The 23,985-nt window shown below is 37.1% G+C and overlaps 12 protein-coding genes across 12 annotated transcripts; 8 read left to right on the forward strand and 4 right to left on the reverse strand.

Annotated features, from left to right (window-relative positions):
• Positions 1–205: 205 nt before the first annotated feature.
• Positions 206–1,525, reverse strand: PTC6 (type 2C protein phosphatase PTC6; the record flags this gene model as incomplete). The annotated part of the gene is made up of 1 exon (XM_003958109.1): positions 206–1,525. One exon carries the CDS (start codon positions 1,523–1,525, stop codon positions 206–208), a length of 1,320 nt encoding a protein of 439 aa, XP_003958158.1.
• Positions 1,526–2,844: 1,319 nt separating this feature from the next.
• Positions 2,845–5,409, forward strand: PAT1 (deadenylation-dependent mRNA-decapping factor PAT1; the record flags this gene model as incomplete). Its single annotated transcript, XM_003958110.1, has 1 exon — positions 2,845–5,409. The coding sequence occupies one exon, from the start codon at positions 2,845–2,847 to the stop codon at positions 5,407–5,409; it is 2,565 nt and encodes an 854-aa protein (XP_003958159.1).
• Positions 5,410–5,593: 184 nt separating this feature from the next.
• FUB1 (Fub1p) lies at positions 5,594–6,445 on the forward strand (the record flags this gene model as incomplete). Its single annotated transcript, XM_003958111.1, has 1 exon — positions 5,594–6,445. One exon carries the CDS (start codon positions 5,594–5,596, stop codon positions 6,443–6,445), a length of 852 nt encoding a protein of 283 aa, XP_003958160.1.
• Positions 6,446–6,523: 78 nt separating this feature from the next.
• Positions 6,524–6,799, reverse strand: EGO2 (Ego2p; the record flags this gene model as incomplete). Its single annotated transcript, XM_003958112.1, has 1 exon — positions 6,524–6,799. The coding sequence occupies one exon, from the start codon at positions 6,797–6,799 to the stop codon at positions 6,524–6,526; it is 276 nt and encodes a 91-aa protein (XP_003958161.1).
• A 477-nt stretch (positions 6,800–7,276) lies between these two features.
• On the forward strand, positions 7,277–8,056 carry ERS1 (cystinosin-like protein ERS1; the record flags this gene model as incomplete). Its single annotated transcript, XM_003958113.1, has 1 exon — positions 7,277–8,056. One exon carries the CDS (start codon positions 7,277–7,279, stop codon positions 8,054–8,056), a length of 780 nt encoding a protein of 259 aa, XP_003958162.1.
• A 60-nt stretch (positions 8,057–8,116) lies between these two features.
• On the reverse strand, positions 8,117–9,100 carry SOL2 (Sol2p; the record flags this gene model as incomplete). The annotated part of the gene is made up of 1 exon (XM_003958114.1): positions 8,117–9,100. One exon carries the CDS (start codon positions 9,098–9,100, stop codon positions 8,117–8,119), a length of 984 nt encoding a protein of 327 aa, XP_003958163.1.
• Positions 9,101–9,902: 802 nt separating this feature from the next.
• SSK22 (mitogen-activated protein kinase kinase kinase SSK22) lies at positions 9,903–14,687 on the forward strand (the record flags this gene model as incomplete). The annotated part of the gene is made up of 1 exon (XM_003958115.1): positions 9,903–14,687. The coding sequence occupies one exon, from the start codon at positions 9,903–9,905 to the stop codon at positions 14,685–14,687; it is 4,785 nt and encodes a 1,594-aa protein (XP_003958164.1).
• Positions 14,688–14,900: 213 nt separating this feature from the next.
• Positions 14,901–16,448, forward strand: RSA4 (Rsa4p; the record flags this gene model as incomplete). The annotated part of the gene is made up of 1 exon (XM_003958116.1): positions 14,901–16,448. The coding sequence occupies one exon, from the start codon at positions 14,901–14,903 to the stop codon at positions 16,446–16,448; it is 1,548 nt and encodes a 515-aa protein (XP_003958165.1).
• A 245-nt stretch (positions 16,449–16,693) lies between these two features.
• Positions 16,694–17,137, forward strand: IMG2 (mitochondrial 54S ribosomal protein mL49; the record flags this gene model as incomplete). The annotated part of the gene is made up of 1 exon (XM_003958117.1): positions 16,694–17,137. The coding sequence occupies one exon, from the start codon at positions 16,694–16,696 to the stop codon at positions 17,135–17,137; it is 444 nt and encodes a 147-aa protein (XP_003958166.1).
• A 47-nt stretch (positions 17,138–17,184) lies between these two features.
• Positions 17,185–18,153, reverse strand: CPR4 (peptidylprolyl isomerase family protein CPR4; the record flags this gene model as incomplete). The annotated part of the gene is made up of 1 exon (XM_003958118.1): positions 17,185–18,153. One exon carries the CDS (start codon positions 18,151–18,153, stop codon positions 17,185–17,187), a length of 969 nt encoding a protein of 322 aa, XP_003958167.1.
• A 1,022-nt stretch (positions 18,154–19,175) lies between these two features.
• On the forward strand, positions 19,176–21,383 carry FRA1 (aminopeptidase P; the record flags this gene model as incomplete). Its single annotated transcript, XM_003958119.1, has 1 exon — positions 19,176–21,383. The coding sequence occupies one exon, from the start codon at positions 19,176–19,178 to the stop codon at positions 21,381–21,383; it is 2,208 nt and encodes a 735-aa protein (XP_003958168.1).
• Positions 21,384–22,036: 653 nt separating this feature from the next.
• Positions 22,037–23,740, forward strand: KAFR0F04390 (MFS transporter; the record flags this gene model as incomplete). Its single annotated transcript, XM_003958120.1, has 1 exon — positions 22,037–23,740. The coding sequence occupies one exon, from the start codon at positions 22,037–22,039 to the stop codon at positions 23,738–23,740; it is 1,704 nt and encodes a 567-aa protein (XP_003958169.1).
• Between the last annotated feature and the right edge of the window lie 245 nt (positions 23,741–23,985).

The following is a 23,985-nucleotide window of genomic DNA, read 5'->3' on the forward strand; positions in this document are numbered from 1 at the left end:
ATTTCAAGATATTTCCGACATGAATAACACATCGAGTAATGAGAAGAACACTGAAAATAAAGAGTAAGGAAATCATTTCTTGATGCTTTTTTGCTATGAATGTATACTATATACTGAAATGAATATGAATAATGATCTAGTTTTAAATTTATCTATTTTCTTAGGATGAAGTTGACGGAATAAGAAGGGAAGACTTCAATTATCTTCATGCTTTCAACAACGATTGCTCGCTCATTATACCTGATCTGTCGATTATTGGCCATTTGCCCCAGTTAGTGAGTTTCAATATCAAACATGTTGCGTTGTCAGAATATTTATTACTGACACTTGAAATAAAATTGATTACTTCATTTGCTACAAACTGAGGATTTGCCTTTTTCTCACCGTTGACGTTGACGATGGATGCAATTAAATCTACAATTTCTTGATCCGTCAGAATATCTGAGACACCGTCAGTCACCAATACAATAAAGCATTCATTCCCACCGAACGGCAGTTTTGAAGTTTCGTTGTAAGATAATTCGATGGTATTCCCTATCAAATAAGAAAAAATATCAGGTTCTGCAGTCAATCCATCTTTCTTACCCACCAGATCACCAAATGATCTTGTGTTGGTGAAATTGTCCAGAAATCTTCTCTCACCAAATGCGTCGCTAGACGTGGAAATGTCGTTTTCTGCCAACATCAACCTTTTAAATTCTCTGAATTCATTTGGATGATGGAGCTTAACCAAATTATGTGCAATACCATCAGAATCACACAGTAAGATCCTAGAATCACCAACTTGTGTAACGACGAGTTTGAAAATTTCATTAGAATCAATAAAGAATGATTCTTCAATCATATCACTTTCTTTAAACGTCGAGAGAAAGATAGAAGATGCTGTTGAGCCACCTGGATATTTTTTTATCATTTCATTGATATCTGGCGGCGTTTCTTTTGATTCATTGATGTATCCGCAACAGTAATCTAAATCAAATTTGAGGAAACTGTAGAAGAAATTCAATCGTTGTCTTTCAGTCAAAAGAGAGTTTTTGTCTGATCTATTAAACAGGATAGAATTCTTATTTTCAATTATTTGTTCAATTTTGGTGTTACAATTTTCTATGAATTTATCATAAAACTTGTACTTATTTTGATATAAATTATTCCAATAAGTACCTCCAAAGATCTGTACGTAACGTAACAATAAATCGAAGAGCTTTTCCTTTGAAAAATCATTAGATATGATATAATTATGCAGGTTGTCGGCTAGTAAGTTTGATACCTTTGAATCTGGATTTCCATGACCATCGAATACAGATAAATTTAGAATGGGAGTACGCTGCAATTGTTTGTTTTTCAATAAATGAATAGAATAAGCGTCCTGATTAATCGATCGATTGATTCTACTAGTTCGGTGTCCAATATAACCCGGTAATGTACGTAAATTTATTTTCAGATTATAATTTGAATTTTTGTTGGAAATTAATTGAGTAGTTCTCTTAGCGGATACATTGATATATGGTTGCGACCTAGCAATCATAGTACTTTGATCTCTACAACATATACTCAAGTTAACATCCACAATTCAGAAGTTAATTAACTCTGGAATACAATGAAATAAAGCCGTTCCATTCAATACAGATGATTGTTTACATAGATTAAACACCATTGAAAATCTGAGTAGATATCCTAGGGTTATGCCTACCATCAAGGTCTAAACCCTAACTTCCCCCGCGGAAACATTTCCACAGAAAATGACACAAAGAGGCTTCCATTACCCGAAGTGTGGAATTGTCATTCCACAAAAGAACAGGTAAACTTACTTCTAAGAGCGGTATCTTGCTTTCCACACTAGCGTTGAGGTCTAAGCAGATCTAATATACGTGATCATGTAAACCCTGTATTCACACCGCATTATTTCCAGTAAATAGTTGATATCAAAATATTCTGTTGCAAACTAAATGACAAAAATAATGAAATGACGCTATATTCTGTATTTGTGGAATTTCGTGTGGATCCATATCTGTTTCGTTGTGAAAAGTAATGTGGGGCGTCGTAGAACAAAAATTGTTGTCATTTTTAAGGCAAAACAACGAAGCTACGTTTCTACTAACGTGTCAAGACGTACAAAAAGTCACATGACTTTTGATATTCTGAATTGAACTATCGCCGCCAGCATTAAGTAGAAACACCCACACAGTACCGTTAAATGCATCAACAATACGAGCGAATTACCAGTGATGAATGAATGATTTCGGTCTTTGTGACACAAAAGTGAAAAAATCAGATAATGTAAGAAAAAGTATATAAAGTAAGAGCTTTTCATTGCTGGAACCTTTCAGCGGCTATTGCCCAGAATAGTACTCTACTAACTTTCAAAATTAACCTGGGTATCATGCAACAGATAGGCTACGTTAAGAACGTTTTCTAATTATTTTGGTCTCACTGATACTTCAGAAAAGACACCAAATAAATTACAACGGTCCATTCTAGCCCAACCCTGTATGAGATAGCCTTGATTTCTCACTGAGGGATGTGAACTCAAGAGGAAGCCTAGCATGATTGGTCACAACATTCTTTCTTTGCTGCTCTCTTTTTGTTGGCTGACACAACGAATCCCAAAACATAACGTGCTTAGTGATAGATTGTCAGGGTAGCCACTACAATTTAAGTCATGTTTAACGACGTGCGATATTGTTCAAAAATTTTTTTTTTTTTTCTTACGTTGTGGTCAATTTTCGTTTCCATGTTGGCTTCTGCTATTGAATTTATTATGACTGTGAATAAAACAAAACACCTTTGAAAATAGCATTTATTTTAGAATTTATTACATCAGAAAGAAGTGAATCACAGAAAGCTATGTCCTTTTTTGGTTTTGACGCATCTTTGCCAAACAGTGAAAAGGTCAATTCAAAAAAAAAAAAGCCTTTAGATTTTGATGAAACTTATAAAGGTTTAGGTGATTATGAACTTGAAGAAAATGATTATTTGAATAATGAGACCTTTGGTGCCAATGTAGAATTAGGTACGGACTTCGATTTTGGTCATGGTGATTCAACCCCTGTTTCTAATCCAGACGTTCCACATAGATCTTATGTCGCTGCTGCATCTACTGGTATGAATGTTCCACAGGAAAATTTAGACACCACTATAGATTTGAAACCAATGGAATCATTATGGGGTGGTAGCGGTCACAATAATCAACAAGTAATGCAACAACCAATTCAACCAGCGGAGCCTCAAATTTTATCAATGGAAGAAATTGAAAGACAACAACGTCAATTACAAATGAACCCTTCAATGCAACAACAAGGCGGTTACGTAATGCCTCCACCGGGTTTTATGCAACAACAAGGCCCCCCAGGAAACATGAACAACCAGTTCCCCAACCAATTCCCACCTCAATTTGTTCCACCTGGAATGCCAAATCAACCTCAATTCCAACAAATCCCTCAAGATTTCCACCAACAAATGTACCAACCACCAAACCAACAATTCCATCCACAGCAGATGAATGTGCCACCATTTCAACATCCTCAAGCAATTGAACAACAACAGCAACAACAACCTCGCCCAAATATTCAATCACCACAGGAGATTCAACCAAATCAAGCTATCCAGCAACAACCAAATGAAGCTATGAAATCTCCATCTGTTGAACAAGAAGCTATGAAATCATCTGTTCAACAACAACATTTACAATCTCGTCTATCTCCACAACAACATCGTCCTCGCACTAGCTCAATGTCTAGACAACAACACCAACAACAAAGAAGAGAACCACCATCTGCGGAAGAACAAAAAAGATTGCAAATTCGTCATGCTAAGGTTGAAAAAATTTTGAAGCATTCTGGCTTGATGACTCCTCGTGATAAAGATTTCATTACACGTTATCAATTATCCCAAATTGTTACAGAAGATCCATACAATGAGGATTTTTACTTTCAAGTTTACAAGATTATCCAACGTGGTGGTGTTGTTGGTGAATCTAATAAAGGCTTGATTGCACGTGCCTATTTGGAGCATTCTGGTCACAGACTTGGTGGGAGATACAAACGTGCTGACATAGCTTTACAAAGAATGCAAAGTCAAGTTGAAAAAGCTGTTACGGTTGCTAAAGAGAGACCACACAAAAATGCTCTTGAAATTAATGATCTAGATAAAAATTCAGAACATGGTCGTGATGGTGTTTTAGGTAAAATCTCTTCTACTTTGAATAGTAAGGCACCACGTAGACAATTGCAGATTCCTTTAAAATCTGCTAATTCTAATGATAACTCAACTTCTTCTCTTGGTTCTCCAATTCAAGGAAATAACATGATGAATGCTGCAACTTCTGGTGCCTTGGAAGAAGTTACTGAATCCTTAGGTAATGTGGACATCAACGCAAAGTCCAGAGTAAGAAGAAGATCTTCTTATGCATTTACTTCTGTGGATCAAAACTCTGTTCTTTCTAGATCGGGTGGTAGAAAGTTTGTGTTAAGATTAATCGAAACTGTTTATGGAGAAGTTTTAGAACTTGAAGCCAATCTAAGAAGTGGTAAGAAGATTGATAATAATAAATTATGGGATGCTTTACATATTGACGATGAGGCTTACGAAGTTTGTCCATTTGTGTCAATGCTATCTTTCGATAAAGGTGTCAAAATTATGCCAAGAATTTTCAATTTCTTAAACAAGGAGCAAAAATTGAAATTATTGCAGATTTTCTTTTCAGAATTATCACATCTGAATATTATCATTATCAGTTCTTACAAGACTAACCCAACACCTTCTGAATCACAATTGAAGCAAATTGATTTATTCCAAACCGTTTTCTTAAAGATTATCGTTTCATTTTTATCAAATAATTCGAACTTTATTGAAATCATGGGTTTGTTATTGCATCTAATAAAGAATAATAATGTTTCATTCATTTCTACGTCAAAAATTGGTTTGAATTTAATTACCGTATTAATATCTCGTGCAGCTCTTATTAGACAGGATTCTAATAGAAGTAATATTTTATCATCTCCTGAAATCTCTACGTGGAATGAAATTTATGATAAATTGTTTACTTCATTGGAAAGCAAATTATCATTGATTTTCCCACCAAAGGAATATACTAATAAGATAATTAGCATTACCAACGATCCGCAATTTTTACAAGATGATACCGAATTGAATCTATGTTATTATGATCAGGCCTACATATGGCAATTCTTGGCTTCATTGGCTTTAAGTGGTAAACTAAATCATCAACGTATCATAATTGATGAAGTCAGGGATGAAATCTTTGGTACAATAACTTTAGCAGAAAGTTTAAAGAGTGTCAACAGTAACGACTCAACATATAGACGTGAAAAGCTTTATCAAGATTTGAATTTGTTCTTGAACGTTATGGGATTAGTCTCTAGAGATGGCGAGATCACTGAATTGAAATGAGAAAAAGAAAGTACTATATTAAAATTTTTTGTATATTTATTTTATGTAATTAACTAGTTTTTTATATCTTCAAAAAAAAAAAAGAAAGCGAGTAATGGATTTATTAATTCTATAGAAGCGGAAAGATGAGAAGATGAGATGATTAACTATCATTTTCACCAAAACTGAAATAAAGTGTCAAGATATGAAGGCTATCACAAGCAAGTTAACATTAGCTGTCTCATTGATTATAGTAGCACTACAAAGCACAAATAAGAATCTAGAAGCTACTAATTTCGTCGATGATGGTACTACTGTGAAAACTACCCTTAACTATATTGAATCTGATGGCGGCAGTTTGCAGATTGTGGGTCTTGAAATGGAAAAGTCAAGGAAGTGTCTAATATCAATTATTGGGCATAATGATGAGGTTATGGGCTCAAAGATATTTGATTATAAGGATGATTTGTTGATTAGCGATGATTTGAAGTTTCCTATGGAATTTGATAATTTTATCGCCACAATTGATCTGGACACTATAACACATACAATCATCATGAAATTTAATATAATAGTTCCTAGAAATGAAGCAGAAGAAGCCAGAAATAATAGAAATGAAGAATTACAACCTCCAGTGCTGGACACAGGGAAAACAACTCTTGAAGAACAGGAAGTAAGATCAAGCACTTTCAAGAGACCAGCTGATATGCCTGGTTTTGAAGATGAATATGAAATTACAGAGGAGTCCCGTGGAGTAAATCCATTACCAGGGCTAAATATTAATCCAGGAAGAGGGACCGGATATGGTGACGTTGATCTATATCCTATGGGCCAGAGGAATCCATTCAACATGGGGCCTAATAATCCTCTAGGAGGGCAGCAAGGCGGCATGATATTTGATCCAATGGGCGAAGGTAAGCACAAAGGGGATCAAGGCAGAGGACCGGGCTGGATACCTGGTGCTAAATTTGATCATCCATTTGGCAGGCCAAGTGGTGATAGTAGTAGTGGTGGCAGTGGTGGCTTTTTCCCTGGTTCATCTGGTGGATTTTTTTGATTACAAAAAAGATATGTGTATATATGAGTTAAATATATGTATTGAATATTATGTCATTGTTGGTTTGTTTTCATTTTATCAATGTATCAACTCATCTGGCCTCGTATAAGTCACCAGGGTCTTCTCATCATTCTTATAGATGAATATTTTTATTTCGTCATTATCAGGATCTTTAACTACAGCATATCCCTCTTTATCTAGAGGTACTTTACATAATTTTTGAATATCTTGAAATTTTGCTTCACCAATTCCAGAATATTGTATCAAATTATTGTTTTCATCAAACAGTATCGTACCAATTGTATTTGGTATCGTGGTTAAACCATTATTTAAATGGTCATTAATCCTAGACATTGTCACTTTGTTCAATTAACTTGGATAGATTATACCTTATTATGTGAGATACCCTCCAGTTACTCAAAGGTTTTTATAACCTCTATCGCCCGGCTTTTATTTAGTCCTAATAAGATCAACTTTTCCAACCCCTGCTTGCCCTCTTCTGTATCCGTCCAGAATCCTTATTCTTTCTGGAAACCTACAAAAAGCCCTAATTTCACCATGTACAAAGCGTACCCTATAAGCCAAAAGAGTAATTATTTCTTTCTTGGTTCATGTTCCATTTCGGGCAGTGGACATGAATGTTATTTCCTAAGTGGGGCAAAAAAAATTTAACCATTGTCAGGGTAAATGAGTACATTCATCTTTGTTGGTTAAGGCCGTACTGCAATGCAACAGCATGTTCTTGATCAAACAATATCATGTGTCGGAAATTAAACTGCCATTGTCAAGGCTGCTTATACCCAGGGTCGAAGTGAAGAGGGCGAAGAGTTTATGGACGTTTCTTTAGATGAAGTGCTAGGGCTTGTTTACGTTACTGCATGGTCGATTTCCATGTACGTGCCCTTAATAGCTAATTTTAAATTTCGGTCAACCAATGCTCTATCAATTGATTTTGTTATCTTAAACACAACTGGGTATTTTTATCTGATTTATTCAGTCGTTTTACAGGTCTATTACTGGCAAACGGAGACGACAAGTCTCTTGGAGAGACCGCAAGTTACAAAATTTGATCTTTGGTATTGCCTACATGGATTTATTATAAATCTTGTCCTTTTATCCCAGATTTACTACGGTAAACTATTATGGAATTTTGAAAAGAATACCAAGAGAAGAATGAAATCGATTTATCAGAAAGTTCTTATAATTTCAGTGTCAGTATTTATTTTTCTAACCGCTCGATTTTATTACTTTCAATCCACTAACTTCAACAACTGGAGTAACGAATTACTGTTAAACTACTGCAATTGTCTGTTTCTCTTGAAAATGTCCATGTCACTAATTAAATATCTTCCCCAGGTTAAATATAACTTCGAAAGAAAATCTTTAAAAGGGTTTGCTGTGCAGGGGGTCATATTGGATGTTGTTGGAGGAATGGCATCGTTGGCTCAATTGATTATACAACTAAATAAATCACACGGTCTCAATATGCATACTGTAGCTACTAATTTCGGTAAAATAGGAGTGGCTCTTGTTACATTGTTCTTCAATGCAATCTTTATTTCACAATGGTTGATTTACGAAAAAATAACGTCGAAAGGCACTTTAGTGTAAGGGGAAGGAAATGCATTATATCATTATATGTGTATTGTATAAAATTGTATATCTATATATTTATTCATTCATAGCTGGTACTGGATGACGGTATTTATATTTTTTCTTCGTTATGAAGACATCATTCAATGCATCATCATCAACAAACCAAGATACACGACCAGCAGCACCTTCGTTAACAATACTACTTGGTAGCCCCTTCTCCGGTCTCTCCATAATGGTTTTTAGGATAGGAGCTTTTGTAGAACCTTCTACAACGAATGCTAGTCTATGTGAATGGCAAATCACAGGTACGGTTAAGGAGATTCTACTCGATGGACCAGATGGGGCATTCTCCACTGCTATACACCAGGCATATTTTTCTCTTAGATTATCTTGAAAATTTGGAAATAATGATGCAATATGTCCATCAGGAGCACATCCTAATAGGAAAAGGTCAAACATGGGTAATTTAACAGAATCTCTCCTGGCAAAATTTTTAATTAGTTGCTTTTCGTAGTTATCAGCACATTCCTGTGGGCTCCCTATTAGTGTCTCATTTATATGGTACACATTTGGTTTCCCATATTTGGCAATATCAATGTGGTCCAAAATTTTTCTTTTAACTTGACCAAAATTACTTTCTTCTGATTCAAAAGGTACCAGTCTCTCATCAGCGAAGAAAATATCCCATTTCCCCCACTGAATATCTGTCCTAGTCAATAGCCCATCATGTAGTACTTGTACCAAAGAACCACCAGACAATGCTATCTTGAACCTGGGCTCTACGGAAAGCTTCTTAGATCTATGCCTCGAATGATTTCGCTTGTGCGTATATTTCCCACTTGATTCTGGAGTATTTGATAAAACTGACGAACTGCCTGAAAGATTACCATTCACCTCTGTTATATTCTTTCCAGAATTATCTCTGGTTAGGATCTGGTTTGTCAAATTAACGTCTTTATTCAAAGCTGCCGTCTGAGCATGTACGACATAATCAGCCACGGCACCAGCAACATCCTTCAATTCATGGAAGGCATACACTCTTGGAACGTTCGTAGTCATTGTAGGCTCAAGATAAACTAAGTTCCTTGACTTATCAGAGACTCTTTGCGCTGAGATCGATGGTTCAATTATACTCGCTCCACCTCTATATACACCTCAACTCTGACAGATCAATCCACCATCTGAAACTCTTCGAGAAATTTCTTTGCAAGCGAAAAATTTTCTTGGACAAACGTCATAGAAGAGGCGGAAAATGGTGAGTTTAAACGTCAACAGTTGGAAGACTGCTTGTATCGTGTTCATCGAGGCTCTCTGCTGCTGGAACTGCCGGGTGGTATATAGTGAGATCAGGTGAAGGTAGTGCTTCCCGTAGGCAGCTTGCTCTTGTCAAACGTTTGGTGGCGGCGCGCAAGGAAGTGAGAAACGATAACCATTGTATCTCGTTTTCGCAACTTCATTCAATTTCTTACAAGCATCTTGATCAGGGCATGTTCTTTCCTCTGGACTAACTGCTACGTGAGATCCTCTTGGCACCTCTTCTTCTGTTTTGTACGTGTCTATATATAGTGTTGTTATGTAGTATCGTTTCCCTTAACTCGTGAAAAACTCATAGGCGAATTGTGATTTCTTTGCTGAAGTATATAGTCGAATATCAAAAACAAAAACTGACTGTTAGATATAAATAGAGACGTATATCAGCGACAATTTGTATCTCACAATAACTTCAAGTGAAACTAGTGCGTTTTTGTGGCTGCTAAGTTACCTTTCTTTTGGAGGTTTCACGATAATTAATACAATATTTGAAAACCGATCTATTCTTATCTTTTAGAAGAAAATTTCAGAGAAAGTCACACACAAAACAATGTCTGAACAAGACTACTTTAGTTATCATCCAACAGATGACCAGGAATCGGTGAATTCTCAGAGTAGTACGAACACAACCATGACTTCCTTAAAGCAACCGTCTGCCTCAAAAAATCCTAAAGTGATTACTACAACTGGTCTTTCTGTAGTGACATCTCCTAATAAATTTTACACTGGCCCATTGAGTCCTGGTGCTAGGAACTTACAACCTAACCTGCAGCCAAATATGCCTCAGTCTCCAGGAAATTTGATGAATTACTCCGCTACTCATCCAAGGTTGCCCAGACGCGTCTCTTCCAAAAGTGTTTATCACTCCTCCAACACATCCACCCATTCCTCGGCACATTCGAGTAGAAGGCCATCCTCAGGTAACGTAACGAATCCAAGTCTTACAGCTCTTACAAAATCTAGTGGCGGAGCCTCACAACACTCTTCTCCTGCAAGAAGTGTGAATTCAAATTTGGATGCTTTGGATCCACCTGCTTCAACCCCTACCCTGATCATGGCCCCAGATTTGGCCTCATTGAGTACACAAAAATCGGTTGATGTGAACTCGCCACAACAAACTGCTTCTTTACTTCACCGAAACCTATCATCGTCAACCAGCACAACATCACACATACCAGCATCGCCCACAGGAACTATCTCCACTCCTTCTTATGGATTGCATCCATCTCAGGATATAACACTACCTTCATCATCAACGTCCTCCACCAGATCAATTGGCACAAATCCAGCTAGTTCGAGAGCTTTTAAAAAACAATACATTCTCAATGAAAAGATTTACCTAGACAAGATGAGAAATACAATTCCTGACGATGATTACTATACAAGACGTATTGTGCTTTTGAGTTCTTTGAAAGACGACATCGATTACGACGAAACGGATAACGATGACTTCGAAACTGAATTTGACGTAAATAACGAAAATGAGGTCGAATTTGCGAATACTGCAAGTAATTTGAAATCTAATGAGAATATTATCACACTGAGTGATAATTTTTTGAGGCATAGATTACAGTGGCTCACGAAAGCAGACTCAGAGCTTTCAACAGAAGAACGAAACATAACCCCAACAAATCTATTCGACCATCCGTTGGTGTCCGAGCGTCTAAAATGGCAAACGATGCTTTCTAACGTTTTGAAAGGTGATATTGTGAAGTCTGAAAAGACGAAAATTGCTAAAGAAGTTAAAAATCCAGACTTTAATATTCAGTACTCTGAGGATATATGGCTAGAATTAAAAGGATGGATGAATGGTAAATCTAAAGAAGATATTATGAATTCGATCCAGATTTTAAAGGCATCTTCAGATGTCGTTTTCAATGAAATCATGGAATTCAAAGTACCCAATGAAATTTATGATGACGATGACAAACTTGAGGAAATGTTGACTAATTTAATAAATAAATATTTTAAAGTCACAAGCTTATGGCCTAATCTAAGAAAAATGCAACAAGAAAAACCTATCACGAAGTTGCCAGCCTTCAGCAATAGAGTTGATGTTATAATTAGTTATTTGAACTTTAAGGAAAATTTAACAACACAGATAAATAACTTAAAAAATTGGGTGGGGGAAAAGGAATTTGATGTAATATTACAGCTCAATGAAGCGTCAAATTGGAACCTACCAACTGATTGCGATGAATGTCAGCATACAAGAGCCTTTGCAGAGCAAATTATGAAGGAAAAGGATATTGAAACAATATTTCAAAAGAAAATCTTTTTTCCTTTAGCACCATGGATTTTAAAATCTAAGTTATTTTATTATCAATACATAGAAACTATTGACGAACTAAATTTGAAACCAAAATATGATTTATTGGAACTTGTTATAATGTTTCCAATCAGGCTTGTTAAGGAAATTATATTAATCAGGTTAGATTATGCAAAGAAATTAGAAAACCCAACTATGATGATGGTTGATCAAATGTTAGATGATTTCAGCTCATACATTCGTCTTTCGGTCCAGTTGAAATACACTTTGAATAACTTTATCAGTGATTGGCCATTCCATATTGGCATTGATCCTCAGTTTGACGATACAGTGATCGAAGCAATTAATTACCTATTCAATCTTCTGCATTTGAAAATTCTCGACGGGACAAAGAGGTCTTTCAAAACATTTAAGGAGCCTGAGGTTCTGATGAAGTATTGGGAAGAATTAAAAAATGTTGGTCAATATATCGACAAAGCAGGTCCTCTCATATCAGATGAATTTGCTAAGCTTACTCTAAGAATTTTGCATAGACTGCATGCATATCTTCTACAACAACAGAACTCTCCTCCTGATTTTTCGAAGAAGCCTAGTGATGCTGAGAAATGGTTGATTCAAACTTTTGAAAATTTGGGTTCAATGAAAAGACAGTTAAACAGATTTACCAATATTCTGTCAAAAGCCTTCCAGAACTCAGTAACTTATAAAATAAACGACCACAAAATACTTTTTCGAAACCTAATCAAACAAGGTCATTTTTTAATCTACACCGGAGGAAATCTAGAATCAGAGGGAATATATCTTATCGGGAGCCCCGAGCTACTGGGCTGTCAAGATCAGGACATATTAGATATACTGAAAAATGAAGATATTGGAAGTGATCTGTTACCAAGACTGGAAATAAAGAACTCTCTCTCATTATATAATGCTGTGGAAGCAGTATGGAACTCGAATACCAAAATAATGCACAATTTGGGACAGAATGGCGTTTCCTATTACTACGTTTCCAATGATGAACCTGCTGAGTGGAATCCTCATGGGGCACAACAGATACCATTTCGCGGTTATTCACAGCATACAAATTGCAACCATAATAAGAGTAATGCTGCTTTTGAAGATCTACACGAAGCTCAGGGTGAAATTGAAAAGTTGGAATTGAAGCTTCACTCTTTAGGCTATATATTAGTTCTGTGTGCTGGTGAGTCAATGCTTTGGGAGGGTGAAATGTACAATCTCTCTTCCAAGGAACCTTTAAAAATGAAAGATTTTAATTTCCAATTGAGCCCTAATTCTCTTGTATTAATGAACCAAGGATCAAGCTACGCCCTAGAATATCAGACCGATAGATTTGATCAAGTTGCCGAAGGTTCAGTTTCATTTGTTGAGAAGCGTTGTTCTTTTCAATCTGTGGAAAATAATCTTCAAAAAATCAATAAAGCTTATTTCAGGGTCACATATACTCTTTTGAGTAACTATCATAAATTTTTCACTACCTCCAGAAATGTAGGTGTTACGAATGATTTATTGAACTCGATTTTTCTTTTTACGAGGGATTTTGGAACAATTTCTCTCAGGACCAATATAGCAAACCCTGAGAGAAAGTCAGTAATTATATTACTATTGATGAAATTGAGTATAGGATGGTTATCATTTATTGCAGATGACTGTGATCCAACAGATCAGAAAACTTTCAGATGGTGCGTACCAGCAATGGAATTTGCAATGCATATGACTAGCGGGACTAATATCGTGGCTTTGGATGAAGCTCAATTTACTGAACTCAAGCAACGGATATCTGCATGCATGTCATTATTAATTTCACATTTTGATGTCATGGGAGCGAGAGCAATTGAAGCTGAAAAGACAACCCAGCAAGGAAGATTGAATATTGATATTGAAGAGAATATTGACGATGAAGCCATCCTACAGTTAAATTCAAAGTTCCGTATTCAGGCCATTAATGAGATGGAGGAAACCATGAAAAAGAATCCAAGACAAATAGGTAAAGTTCTTGATGACGCGGATATTGATAATAAATATTTACTATCATTGGCCTCATCTTTATCTAACGTTACGATAAGATGGAAGAAGAGAAATTTTGTTGGTGGTGGTACCTTTGGCACTGTTTTTTCAGCAATAAATTTAGATAATGGGGAAATATTAGCTGTGAAGGAAATTAAAATTCCCGACAGTAACGCAATGAAAAAGGTCTTCCCATTGATTAAAGAAGAAATGACTGTGTTGGAGATGCTAAATCACCCTAATGTCGTTCAATACTACGGTGTTGAGGTACATAGAGATAAAGTCAACATTTTCATGGAATATTGTGAGGGAGGATCATTAGCAAGCCTCCTGGAGCATGGTAGGATTGAAGATGAAATGGTGACGCAAGTGTATACGCTAGAGTTGTTAGAAGGTCTTGCCTACTTGCACCAGTCAGGTGTTGTTCACAGAGATATTAAGCCAGAAAATATTTTGCTGGATTTCAATGGAATCATCAAGTATGTTGATTTTGGTACAGCCAAAAAGATCGCCAGAACAGAAACAAGAATATCCACTTTATCTAAGTTTGTCGTTACAGACACTACAACAGAAACATCTGATAGCAGGAGAAGCTCAGGTGATGGAATAATGTCGAACTCCCATGGGGGTTTATTGGATATGATGGGGACCCCAATGTATATGGCTCCAGAAACTATTACTGGTTCAACCCATAAGGGTAAATTTGGTGCTGATGATGTGTGGTCTCTAGGTTGTGTCGTATTGGAAATGATCACCGGTAGGAGGCCATGGTCAAATCTGGATAATGAATGGGCAGTAATGTACCATGTTGCTGCAGGCCATACGCCACAGCTACCCACTAAGCAAGAAGTATCGCCAATAGGAAGAAAATTTTTGAAAAAGTGCTTGGTGCAGAATCCCAACAAGAGAGCTACGGCAGTGGAACTGCTCATGGATCCATGGATAGTGGAGATAAGAGAACTTGCATTCGGGCCTCCGGACAATGACCAGCAAGCCATTGACAAGCCAATAGAGGCAAAATCAACTGATCAAAGAGAAAAATAAATCCGCTTATGAGACATTTCATGCATAAATATTTATACAGCGTTTACATTTGTTTATTACATGTATTCTTAAATACCATACTTTTCTCTGCTCGCAAAGCTCGAAACTTTTGTCGATATGTGAAATTTTTGAAAAAGAATATAGCGATGAGCAGTAAAATTTTCTGTTACATACAAAATAAGACTATACAAACAAAGTAGTTATCAGGTAATTATGTCCACACTAGTTCCTCCACCGTCCAAGAAGCAAAGAAGAGAAGCTCAGAAACCTAATGAAGTTGAAATATTACCCGAGAATTTGCCAAATATTTCCATTAAATTTCAAGCATTAGATACTGGGGAAAATGTTGGTGGATCTTTAAGAGTTCCCGCAGGAATAACCGAGAAACAATTGGAAGAGCTTTTGAACAACTTGAATGGAACTGCAGATGATCCTGTTCCTTTCATCTTTAGCTGTAATGTCCCAGGTAAAACCTCTAAGGATCCAGAACGTTCTATCGATGTGGTAGATAATTTATATTCATCGATTTTAAAGCCTGGCTACCATGGTACGGAAGATATCATTACTTTAGTTTACACACCTAGAGCAGTTTTCAAAGTCAAACCCGTTACTAGAAGTTCATCTGCCATTGCGGGCCATGGCTCCACAATATTATGTTCTGCATTTGCCCCACATACTAGTTCGCGGATGGTCACCGGTGCTGGTGATAATACTGCTCGTATATGGGACTGTGATACTCAAACTCCCATGACTACGCTGACAGGTCACCAAAATTGGGTCTTGTGTGTGTCATGGTCTCCAGATGGAGAAATTATTGCCACTGGTTCTATGGATAATACAATAAGGTTGTGGGAATCTGATCGTGGTAAACCATTAGGTGAACCATTAAGAGGACATTTAAAGTGGATTACATCATTATCCTGGGAGCCTTTGCATCTCGTCAAAGCTGGAGAGAAACCAAGATTAGCCTCCGCATCTAAAGACGGAACCATCAAAATATGGGATACTGTTAGAAGAGTTTGTGTCTACACGTTGAGTGGACATACAAACTCTGTGTCATGTGTTAAATGGGGTGGACAAGGCGTATTGTATTCAGGTTCCCATGATAAGACTGTCAGAGTATGGGATATGAACCTAGGTGGTAAATGTATAAACATTTTGAAAAATCATGCTCACTGGGTCAACCATTTATCTTTATCCACAGACTACGCCTTAAGAAGGGGACCTTTCGATCATACAGGTACCAAAATGGCAAGCCCTGAGGAGGCACGTGAGAAAGCTTTGAAGAACTATGAAAAAGTGGTTAAAAAGAATGGTACTACAGAAGAACTTATGGTTACAGCGAGTGACGATTTTACCATGTTCCTATGGAATCCATTAAAGTCTAACAAACCATTAGCAAGAATGACGGGTCACCAAAAACTGGTCAATCATGTTGCATTTAGTCCAGACGGCAGATATATTGTATCAGCATCCTTTGATAACTCGATCAAATTGTGGGATGGAAGAGATGGAAAATTCTTATCTACATTCAGAGGACATGTATCAAGCGTCTATCAAGTTGCATGGTCATCCGACTGTAGATTATTGGTATCATGCTCTAAGGACACAACTTTGAAAGTGTGGGACGTTAGAACTAGAAAACTTTCCGTTGATTTACCGGGACACCAAGACGAAGTTTACACTGTGGATTGGAGTGTAGATGGTAAAAGAGTTTGTAGTGGGGGTAAAGATAAAATGATAAGATTATGGACACATTAAGCCTTCATATAAAGTTTTTAGTATATCTATCTGTACATTAAGAGCATTTAGTTGATGCATTTTTGATAAATTAGTTTGTTTTCATATATTCCAATGATGGTATCCTTTCCATCCATAAAAAAATTGAGGGAAGGAAAGAGCGAGGTTTATAAGGAACCGACCAAAACAGTTCACGATCAAGAGTTTTAAAAGCAAAGGAGTCCAATTCGTAATTATACTAGTTATAGAGTAGAAGTATGTACTCAATGGAAGCCTCAAAAATGAAAAGTGTGTCTAAGATGTTTTCCTTGGGGGTTAAGCTACGTACCAACAAAGGGCAGATATCACAAATGAACAGTCGACTTCAATCAACTTTCTCCAACGAGAAAGGTTTGTTTCCATCCTTGGAGACAATAGATATAAAGGATTTAATGAATGAGAATATCAAATTTGGAAACAGAACGTATTTTATTGAAAGAAGTGGCACAGGTAATCTCCCAATTTACACAGATTTTAAAAGTGCTGGAAATAAGCAAGTAACGGAAATTAGGAGGATAAAAGGTGATGCAGTTCAATTAAAGAAAGACCTTCAGAAGAATTTCCCAACGATTCCAAGTAAATATTGGAAAGTGATGCCACAATCGCAGAAGATTATAATTCAAGGTGACTTAGTAAAACCATTGAAAAAGTTACTTTCAAAAATTTTTTAGAGCCATTAGAGAACTTGTAAATAAACTATATTAATACATATTATTATTCATTTTAAGGAAACTATCTTGGCAGATTTTGGAATGATAACTTTTCTGAATTTAAAGATCACTAACAAGATAACTATGCCAGCAAGGAAATAGTATGGGTTTATAACGAAATAATCTGGGCTGGATTCTGTTTTGGAAACAGGTTTGGCATTAGCAGTTGGTTTGTTCTCTTTCAATAGAGTCAAAGCTTTTTCTAAAGTTGAACCCTTTTCAGTATTACCTGATCTATAGTCTTCCAAGTCCTTCAAATAATCAGCATGTAAGTCATTAAGGTTAGCTAAAAATAATTGATCAACAAAACAATATTTAATCTTAGTGGTACTATCAGGCCAGTATCTATTGTTAACGCCAGCGAATTGCATATTATCCAACAATTCTGCCAAACCTGATGCCACCTGTCCAAAGACGACGTTTTTGTTGTCCTTTTCCTCATCACCATCGACAGCGAATGAAATGTAGAACTCAGAATTGTTATTATCTGGTTTACCATCATTGGCCATTGATAATCTACCAGCTCTATCGTGTTTCAAGTCGAAATTTTCATCATCCCACTTTGGACCATGAATAGAGAAAGGACCAATGTGTGGTAAAATTTTACCTGTTCTCAAATGTTTATTTGCTCGAATTTCAGTGATATAATTATTCTTGTAGACTATGTCGATGGTATCGTTAGGATCTTTACCAGCGACTCTAGCCTTGACACCTTTACAAAGAACTGAAAAATTTTCCACAGTTTTTGGAACCACCGACCCATACAGCTCTATACCAATTTCATGGGTTGTAATCTGATCCGTCCTTGGGTTCTTGTATTCGATACCCATAAGAATTTTATGAGTTACTGGAGGATTGGGTTCGTAGAGCTTCTGTTTATCCATCGAAGCCACTACATCCTTGACCTCCACGGGAGCAGCCTGGACAACAAACAGTAGAGCCAGAAGATGACCCAGAATCTTTGCTAACGATATCATATTTTGAAGCAAAGCACACTTGAAGAGAGCAGTAAGACACTAGTTATAGTACTTTGTATTAAGCTCTGTGCGTTCAAAAGTGAGAAATAAATTGCTTCTTAAATATAAGAGTACACGGAAAGAACCACTACGTGTATTCTGAAAAAGTATCCCGTATTCTCTGATACCTTTTCGAGCACGCAACTTAACCTAGTTGCAACTCGCTGACGTGGTAGAAAGAGCTTTTTTCCTCCCACGAAATCTGAAAAAAAGGTAAATCCAAACTGCAGGAGGGAAGTCTCGAAGAGAGACTTCGTTTGACGGTATCTGGGCCACGGCCAAGTGGTGATGGGTCGTCGTTTTATCGTCTTCCGTGGCTTGGCTGGCGGTGAGAATCCGCCTGGCAGCGATTGGATGCCACTGTCTGCTGCGGGCAATAGAAGATACGATGTTTTTGGTATATTAAGTACGAGAGCTTGCATGTGCGTTGGGCTTGCAGCAGCGCAGAGATATGACTACCAGTATCTCTTGGCATGTCTGACATACTTGATGGCCGGCAGTATCCTATGGTCCTGACGGTGCTGCTTGAAACCTTGAATCTTCGTTTTCAGCTTATATCGCCGTCAATGCATTATTCCATCTTGTCTAACGGTTCATGGCGCTGCTTTGGGAGTTTGTCACCTGACCACGTCAAATTCCGGAGATTCCATGGCGGAATCGCCATTTATTATCTCCACACACATCAGTTCGTTGGGGTGTAACATTGATGTCAATTAACTCCACTGCCTCATCACTGGCCTAACTCCTTCTTTCTCACTGGCTAATAACCTCTTGACACACCCAGTTTTTCCTCTTGAAGGCCATCGCTCGGGTAAGACGAGGAAGAAAAAAAATTTTAATGCATTGGTAGTAAAGGTTGTCACAACACTGTACTTGATATAATAAAACTCCCCCCGTATTAAGTCTTTTTTTAGTAGAATAGTCATCACTGCAAATCAATAGCATTGTCATTTACTGTAAAGACACGGATTTTCACACTGTTTATGTCTACTAATACTACTAGTTTGAAAAATAGACCAAGTATAATGTCCATGTCCGCAAGGGGAGTATCTACAACAGGCACAAGTAACACTGCTGTCCATTCTGCAAGACCGTTCAGACCTTGTAATGACTGTACCTGTTCTCCAGGTCTTCTGTCCAGACAAGGCAGAAGGTCTCTAACGTTCTACAAACGCATGGAAAGCTCTCGCAGGAAGAAAGAAGGATCAAACCAACAACCAACGAGCGACTCTGCCTCGGTATACTCTTCTGATACGTTGTGTAAGACTAGCAGAGAAATCAATACCACTGGTAGATTACTTGCATTACGTAAGTTGATGCAAAAACATGATTTAGGCTGTTATATCGTACCTAGTGAAGATGAACATCAATCTGAATACGTCTCATTGGCTGACCAGAGAAGAGCCTTTATTTCGGGTTTTTCAGGTTCTGCAGGTGTTGCCTGTATCACCAGAGATGTCTTAAACTTCAATAATGACGATCATGTGGGTAAATCCATCCTGAGTACCGATGGTAGATATTTCAATCAAGCTTTACAAGAATTAGATTATAACTGGACTTTGGTCAGACAAGGCGTAGATTCCGTTACTTGGCAAGATTGGTGTATAAAAGAATCTGCGGAAATGTCATTGGCTCTTGGTGGCAAGGACGTCAAAATTGGTGTCGATCCAAAATTAATTAGTTATGAACAAGTTACACTCTTTGAAAAACAGATAAATGAAATGAACAATGAAAATGATTCTAAAGTATCTTTGGTCGCCATAGAAGAAAATTTAATAGACTCTATTTGGGGTAAGTTCGAAGTTGTTCCCGAAAAACCTAAAAACGATCTTCTACTATTATCTTACGACTTCCATGGCGAAGAATTCAAAGCAAAGAGATCGAGAGTATTAGAAAAATTGAAAGGTTCTGATAAGGAATTAAAGACTACATTTATTGTTGTTGCACTGGATGAAATTTGTTGGTTTTTAAACCTACGTGGTTCTGATATTGATTATAATCCTGTTTTCAATGCTTACCTCCTAATCAATGATGACGCAGAAACAACTTTATTCACTGACGATCCATACGATGAAGCAATTTCCAAATATTTCAAAGATAACGGCATTACAGTAAAGCCTTACATGGAAATTTGGAAATACCTTGATAACTATACACAGGCCATCTGTTCCAAAGCTAACGAAAAACATCAAATTCTATTGTCAGATAATTCATCTTGGAAACTGGTTCGTTCAGTGTCTGGAACTCCATACAAGACCATTCACTCACCCATTGATTCTTTCAAATCTGTCAAGAACCAATTTGAAATTAACAATGCACGTAAATCTCAAATAAAGGATGCAGTTTGCCTTGTTCAGTACTTTGCCTGGTTAGAAAATCAATTAGTTGATAAAGAAATACTTATCGATGAATACAAAGCGGCTGAAAAGTTAACGGAAATTAGAAAGACTCAAAAGAATTTTAAAGGTAATTCCTTTGAGACCATTTCATCAACAGGTGCCAATGCCGCAGTAATTCATTACTCTCCACCAAAGGAAGGCTCGACTATGATTAATCCGTCCAAGATTTATCTTTGTGATTCAGGTTCACAATTTTTGGAAGGTACTACTGACATTACAAGAACGCTCCATTTCACAACTCCCTCACAAGAAGAAATCAATAACTATACATTAGTCTTAAAGGGTAATCTAGCCTTAGAAAGACTAGTGATTCCTGAAGGTACGACAGGTTTCAGCATTGATGCAATTGCAAGACAATTCTTGTGGTCTCATGGATTAGATTATAGGCACGGCACAGGGCATGGTATTGGGTCATTCTTAAACGTCCATGAGGGGCCTATCGGTATTGGTTTCAAACCACATCTTGTCAACTATGCCCTAAGACCAGGAAATATAATAAGTAATGAACCAGGCTATTACAAAGATGGAGAGTATGGTATCAGGATTGAGAATGATATGTTAGTGAAAGAGGCCAAGAATTTAAAATTTGGTGATCGTAAGTTTTTAAAATTTGAAAATATCACTAAAGTCCCCTATTGTAAACGACTTATAAATGTAGGACTCCTTTCAGACGAAGAAAAAGTACAAATTAACAAGTACCATGATAGGATCTGGAATGAACTCGTTCAATTCATTCAACCACAAAGTATATCTTACAAGTGGCTTCAAAGAGAAACGAGCCCCTTGCAATAACCTACACGATCGTGGTATTATTATTTATACACGCACATATATTTTCCCAATTTTTTATCTCTAATTTATTTATATTTATTTATATACAATTATGGCTAAATTGTTTGAAAATCAAAAGGGCTTATACGACACGTAGATTCCACGGAAACGGAAGATTTTAAGTTTTTCAAGTGAATGCTGCCTGGCCCTCCCTCCGTCTTTCCGGCCCGTCGCCGAAGAGAGGGCCGTGCAAATCTTAAGAAACAGCCACGTTAGCATTGTACCTGAAATTATATATTTAGAAGTCCGAAACCTATGAACATACATAGTGAAGGACCCAATACTGGACACAGTTAATACCCACTTTACAGCACCAAGTACAAAGACCGTGATGTACATTTCATTTTGCCTGTCTCAAAGTCTAACTCATCCAGACGGAAAAACTCTTAGTCATCCCGTGGAATCGTCCCTCGTTCTTCCTCGGGCGAATTTTCCTAAACCGGAAAATATCAAAATAAATGACGATGACCGTTCGAAGTTTTGTTTTTTTTTTTTTTTCTTTTCTTTCCAAGTAAGTTTTTCTTTAGAGATATATAAGGCGATGATTATTTATGTTTTCTTAATGATGCCATCTGCACTTCCTTTGTAATTCTTGGCAACTAGCTCCTCACACAATGCAACCTACTACAAGCACTGAGTCCAGCTCACTCTCTCAAAAGGAACGTGCCAATGACTCTATTTCTATAAGTAGTGAGCCTCAAGATTTCAGAGGTGATAACCTCGAGGCTCAACATGCAGACTTGATGCTTCAAAAGACTGCTACAATCAGCTCTGCTATCGAATCTAATGTTTCCGCTACAAGACAGTTATCACGTATTGCTACTGGTACTATTAATGTACCAGAAAGAATCGGCGTTGATTATTCTAACACTTTACCAATGGGTGGTGACAGACCTTATCCACCATCTTTACCAGATAAAGACGCCTTTGAGGTCACTTTTGATGGTCCAGATGATCCTTTACATCCTTTTAACTGGACTCTAACGAAGAAAACTATAATTTGTCTGATCCTTTGTCTGGACTGTATCTGTATTTCAATGGCCAGTAGTATTTTTGCTTCTGGTGTCACACAAATTTGTGAAATCTATCACGTCATTCAAGTTGTTGCCATCCTTGGTGTCACTTTGTATGTCTTCGGTTTCGCTGCTTCCCCAATTATTTACGCTCCATTATCTGAAATCTATGGTAGAAGAGGTGTCCTTGTTCTTTCTTCTCTCGGTTTCTGTATATTCCAATTCGCTGTAGCTACTGCCGAAAACTTGCAAACTATCATGATCTGTAGATTCTTTGGTGGTTTGATTGGTGCTGCTCCAATGGCTGTCGTTCCCGCTGCTTTTGCCGATATGTTCGATACTAACATGAGAGGTAAGGCTGTCTGTCTCTTCTCATTGGGTGTCTTCGTTGGTCCAATCATTTCACCAGTCATGGGTTCTTACATCGTTCAACACACAACTTGGAGATGGTTAGAATACGTTGTAGGTTGTTTAGCTGCTTTGGTTTTCGTCTTAGTTGCCCTATTCTTCGAAGAAACTCATCATCCAAGTATTTTGGTCGGTAAAGCCAAACAAATGAGACAAGATACTAACAACTGGGGTATTCATGCCGCCCACGAAAATGCTGAACTGTCTATAAGAGATATTGTCCAAAATACAATTACTAGGCCATTGATCATGCTGTTTACTGAACCAGTCTTATTGATTGTTTCTATTTACAACTCTTTTGTCTACGGTATCTTATATTTACTTTTGGAAGCTTACCCAATTGTTTTCGTCGAAGGTTATGGTTACACCAAAAATGGTGAATTGCCATATATTGCTTTGATTATTGGTATGATTTTCTGTGCCATGTTCATTTGGTACATGGACTCGAGTTACTTGAAAAAAGTCAATAAAGCTGGCGGCTTAGTTCCAGAAGCTAGACTAGAACCAATGATTTTAGCGGGTATAGTCTTTCCAATTGGTATCTTATGGTTCTGCTGGACCGGTAACTATCCAGAAAAGATTCACTGGATTTGTCCAACTATCGCTGGTGCTTTCATAGGTTTCGGTTTGATGGGTATTTTCTTACCATGTCTAAACTATATCATTGAATCCTACTTACTAGTTGCAGCTTCTGCTGTGGCAGCCAACACATTCATGAGATCTTCATTCGGTGCGACTTTCCCATTATTTGCAGGTTATATGTTTGAAGGTATGGGTACTGGCTGGGCCGGTTTATTATTAGGTTTATTCGCCGCTGCCATGATTCCAGTTCCTTTACTACTACTAAAATTCGGTCCAGGTATTAGAAAGAGATCTAAATGGGCCTATTCAGGTTAATTAAAGATTTTCTTTTTTTTCCACCTAAAAACTGTCATCCTTATATCACATTAAATCATAAACCTCTTAAAATATGGTGATCCGTACATATCACTAATATTAATAATATATAGAATAATAATATCATACTTTAATAAATTTTACATTAGTCTCTTACACAATAAGCCTATTTGGTTGACATTTTTCATGCGATGCCCGCCAATAAAAATTTTAAGTCGTGGTAGAATGTATTCATTAGTGAATGG

The sequence above is a fragment of the Kazachstania africana genome, chromosome 6, assembly GCF_000304475.1.
Source record: "Kazachstania africana CBS 2517 chromosome 6, complete genome".
NCBI lineage: Eukaryota > Fungi > Ascomycota > Saccharomycetes > Saccharomycetales > Saccharomycetaceae > Kazachstania > Kazachstania africana.